This window comes from Daucus carota, chromosome 5 (assembly GCF_001625215.2).
Source record: "Daucus carota subsp. sativus chromosome 5, DH1 v3.0, whole genome shotgun sequence".
Lineage (NCBI taxonomy): Eukaryota > Viridiplantae > Streptophyta > Magnoliopsida > Apiales > Apiaceae > Daucus > Daucus carota.
In genome coordinates, this window is record NC_030385.2 from 26,674,537 (window position 1) to 26,679,619 (window position 5,083).

The 5,083-nt window shown below is 36.3% G+C and overlaps 1 protein-coding gene across 1 annotated transcript; it reads right to left on the reverse strand.

Annotated features, from left to right (window-relative positions):
• Window positions 1-333: 333 nt before the first annotated feature.
• On the reverse strand, window positions 334-2,718 carry LOC108221502 (uncharacterized). Its single transcript, XM_017395376.2, has one exon. The coding sequence runs from the start codon at window positions 2,716-2,718 to the stop codon at window positions 334-336; it is 2,385 nt and encodes a 794-aa protein (XP_017250865.2).
• Between the last annotated feature and the right edge of the window lie 2,365 nt (window positions 2,719-5,083).

Genomic DNA, 5,083 nt, shown 5'->3' on the forward strand with positions numbered 1-5,083 from the left:
AATTAATTCTATTCTCTCAACAGGTTGTATTCTGACTTCCAAGTCACTCGACCTTACCTATGCCAACATATCAAACCCCATTAACAGATCATTAACCATGTTCGGATTGACTATTTTGTTCAATAATCAAGAGAATTTTGAAACTTAATACATATGTAATTTAAATATTTGTAGCTTGAGAAGTTGACCCGACGTTTTTTCTTACCCTTGTTGTAAATGACATCTTGGCATAGACACAGTGGCGAATCTAACCAAAATAATTCACCCAGCGGAATTGTTTAACACGGACAGAATTTTTTCATAACATATAAATTACAAGTAAAACATAGTACCTTATCTAAATTGAGCTCTACGATCTCCAATAGACTCGAAATGATCAATTACATCCTCCGAATCAACAGCATCAACATATTCTTTTTCAATGTGAAGCATCATACAACCTGAAAGATATCCGTCTTCCATCTTGTTTCTAAGCCGAGTTTTTATAATTTTCATTGCCGAGAATGCACGTTCAGTAGTGGCAGTGGAAACAGGAAGTGTCAAGACCAAACGAATCAATATATCAACTAGGGGGAAAAGTTTAGCTAAGCCTGTTTCAACAAATTGTCTACACAATTGTGCAAGAGAAGACAAATCTTGAAAATCTTTATGGGAAACTACTTGACATCTATAATGTTCTAATTGTAGTCTTAAAGCACGTACCTCTGATGCATCAAAGTCTCCTGGATAGAACTTTTCTGCAAGTTCACAAATCTTGTCGATGTCAAACCTTTTAAAGTGATCTTTAGGATCCAATGCAGCACTCAAAACAAGCAGTTCTATCCTTTGCTCCGTGAATCTGTCATTTAGCTCTGTCATTTGGACATCAATAATCACATTAAACATGCTAAAATGATAATGATGTTCATTTGTGACAAAATCATGTTGTTGACAACCACGACCAGTCCCCATTGAGTAGGATGCATCCATTTTAGGCATTTCAAGATCATGATTTTCTCCAAATTTATAGACATTTAGCAAAAACTCATCCCAACCATGATCCCTCAATTCTTGCAGAAGTGCCTTTGTACTTGAAGTCAAATTCATAGCATTAACAATATCTTGTGATTGTCTTTGTAATGCTTGAGAAAGTAAATCAGTTATACCCATGATTTTGTTAGTAAGTAACAAACAAAATATAAAATCAAATGTCCTTAATGCTTTAAGAAAACCTTTTGCATCACCTCTTTCAAGTAGCTGAGTAACCTCGTCAAAAATATGAACCAGAGTATTAACAGAAGCAAAATGAGAACCCCATCGAGTCATACCTGCTCTTTTTAAACTGCGAATCTGATTAAGACCTTTTCCTGTCTCAAGATTTCCATCTGCTAAACTTTCTAAGTGTTCTGCTTCCTGAATATCTCTTTTTAACAGATTAGTACGCTTTGATGAAGATCCGACAAAATTGACAATGGAGCTTAGCATTTGAAAAAATATATGCATATCAGGAACATCTCTAGCACATGCTTTTAAAGCTAATTGTAACCGATGAGCAAAGCAATGAACGTAATATGCATATGGATTGTCTTGAAGGAATAATGTCTTTAGTCCATGAAACTGACCACGCATATTGCTAGCTCCGTCATATCCTTGACCACGAATGTTTTGCACTTGGAGTTTGTTTGTAGAAAGCACAGAGCATATATGTTCCTTGAGAGTAATGGAAGTAGTGTCTTTAACACTAACAATTTCAAAGTACCTTTCTCGAACATATCCTTCTTGATCAACAAATCTGAGAATAATTGCCATTTGCTCCTTATGAGATACATCAAGTGATTCATCAACTAGGATACAGAACTTGGAATCTCCAATTTCTTGTCGAATTTTACTTCGAATCTTAGTTGCAATGATATCTAAAATTTCTTTCTGAATCGATGGTGCTATGTACATGGCATGTTTGGGAGCATTTTCAAGAACCACCTTAGCAATTTCATTCTCCAGACTTGCATAACTCTTTATCATCTCAATGAAATGCCCTCTGCTACTAGAACTGGAAGATTCATCGTGACCTCCAAAGGGCAATCCTTCTTTACCAAGATACTTAACAGCTGCTATCGTTGTTTTTAAACGCAACCTGTTCTGCCTCACAATTTCTGGTGGAAGTTTCTCGATCACTCGATCAATGTGTTGAGATGTTTTTAGCAAATCGGCCCAACTCTGAACATTCCTTTTATGTAAAGAATTTGTTTGTCCAACATGCTGCTCACAAATTCCTTTTTTCCCAGCCAACATTCGACTCCAATTACAACATCCTGTAGTTGTGAACAAAGGAAACTTCGGTGGATTTTTTTCAAAAAGAAAACAAGGGAAGCAGAATGCTTTATCTTTTGCAACTGAATATTCCAACCAAGGAAACAATGAAAACCATCTATGTTGAAAACGACGATTATCGCGTCCATCAAAAGTTGTTGGGTAATTTTGCAATTTCGGTTGACAAGGACCCAATTGTAGATACTCTTTTCGTATACGATCTTGCTGATTTACCGGAAATGTACATATCAAATCACGTAATCCTGGATCAGTTTGAACAGTTGGGTTTTTTGGAGCCTCAACAATGATTTCCATTTCATCTCTAGGCAAAGAATTTGGGGAATCAGGAGTCACTGTGGCAGGATTATTAGGTGTTGGTGCTTCAGTAGAATCCCCTTCTCTCTTGTAAAAAGAAAATAGTGACTTCATTCTTTTTTTCGACCGTTGATCAGACATCCCACAACCAGAATTTTGAACAAGAGTCAAGAGATAGTGAAGTTAGGTAAAAAAATTAAACACACTCAAGTGTTTAGCAACCAAGAAATACTGATACTGATAAAAGTTATGCCTTTAATCTCATAACACAACTATAAAAACTTTGTGTAAATTCAGAACTTCAATTTTCTTTGATGCATTCTATCAAACAGTTAGGCTACAATTTGTATACTTAATATAAAACAAGTCAAAACTTGTCACAAAGCTACCTGAATTACTTTCTTCTGAATGTTGATTGAAATATCAATTCAATTATCCAAATTCCAAACTCCAGTTGATAGTGCTCCGTGCTCGTCTGCTCACGCTTGCTGACTTGCTCTCTCACCCAATTTCTGTGTTAGACTATTAGTGTGTAATGTGTTACTGCGTTTTGTTTAATTTAAGTTACCCACTCCAAAGTCCAAAATAAATAAAACACTATTATTTTTTTTAATTTTTCACCCAGCGGTAAAATTATTGACAGTAAAAATTAGAAATTTTCACCCAGCATGAGCTGGGCCCGCTTACCTGTAAGTCCGCCTCTTCATAGACATGCTTTCCGCTGATGCTGTAGACCGGGAGGAGCAATTTTAGGAATGATGACCGTGAACAACAAATCATTCGAGCACACGGTGGTTGTCGATCACTCGGCACCTCCTGCATATATGTATGTCCTCAATGAAATCACAAAAAATATTACTGTTACGAATATAAATAAAAAGCATGTTAAAATATATACACATGTAAAAGCAATTTGAATATTTTGAATAACAAAATACCTTGTAAAGAGTAATATATGCTAGAAAAAGTCCTAGCTAACTGGATTCCAATAGTACACTGGGAGAAACCTCAGTTCCACCCGCACCTGTCGATTATGAATCTCTTATCAGATCCAATAGGGTCTTAGCGAACATTATTCGATCCGTTAAAATTTGTTCCTCGTCTTTGTTTGGAAAACAAATGGATGTTCGTTTAGGAACTTAAAAGATTCGAGCTTTTCTTCACGAGATTATCTAATACTTTTTTTTGTTGTGGCGAGAAGTATATATTTAAGACTGAGTGTTTCTTTTCACCACGCCCACGCTGCTGTTACTTTTTGTGTTTTATTGGGATCATGCTCACGGTCAGTTTTTTCTCCTTTTAACTTATTTTCGAGTTTCGGATTTTGGATTTTATAAACCGATCAATTTCGAGTCTGTTCTATAATCTATTAAGAACATCGAAATATCATGTTTCATATCCGAACACAAACACATGATGCTACTCCGACTTTCAAATCCTATGGGGTTCCTCATGGCTCAACTGGTATGCCCTTTTATTACAATTATTTACAATAATATTTCTTTTTCTCATGATTTTGATTGGAATTGCGAAAGGTGTTGACTTTAATCTTGTTTGTTTGTGCGTATTTGTTTGTTTGTTTAATCCCCGTATTTTGTTTGGTTTTTGGTGTTTTTGGCGATTTTTCGTGTTACATATGAGACGCTTCGTTGTTCGCTTCGCATACGACGAGGCAACTTGACCGATAGCATAGCGGTGGTGGCCGATGGTGGCAGTGACGGCGGTTTCAGGACGGAATCCGGTTTCAGAAAGGAAAGCGCGCTAATTGTGCCTTAATTGAGGGCGGTAATTGTGCCTCGTTAATTGTGCCTCTTGAGTGCGTAAATTGTGCCTCAATTATTGAGGGCGTAATTTGTGCCTCTTTATTGAGGGCGTTAATTGGGCCTTATTTAAGGCGTTAATTGTGTCTTAATTAAGGATATTAATATTTTATTATTATGCCTTAATTAAGAGCTTAATTGTCTCAATCATGAGTTATCATGATTGTGCGAATATTTTGATGTAATCTGTTAAATATATCGACTTATATTCTTTTTGTTTCTCTTGTTTTATTTTCAGGATTCTTGGAAGAAGACCGTTTTTTCTTTTCGGACATTAAAGTTTTATTGTCTAAATTTCCCCGGTCATCTTGCATGTCCGACGGTTAGATAATAAGCTTTCTTGAATTAAAGAATTTCACGGTGAATTGCCGATTCTCGTTGAGATTCATTCTCATTTTCAACAAAAAAAAAAAATAATACCTTGTAAAGAATTCTCGAATTTTCAACTCAGCCATATAGTATCCCTTGGAGAACGTCATCAGGTCCCACATCTGGCTCAGCCTCGCATCCATTCACCAACTACAACCCCTCGAAATATTCCGTAAAGATCAGCTTTGGGATCTTCCAATATGTTTGCTAGTTTTTGGGTGGGCGGCCAGTCCTTTCCCGGTCCCAGATTTTGTAGAAACCTTGGAACATGGTTATATAACATGGACTGG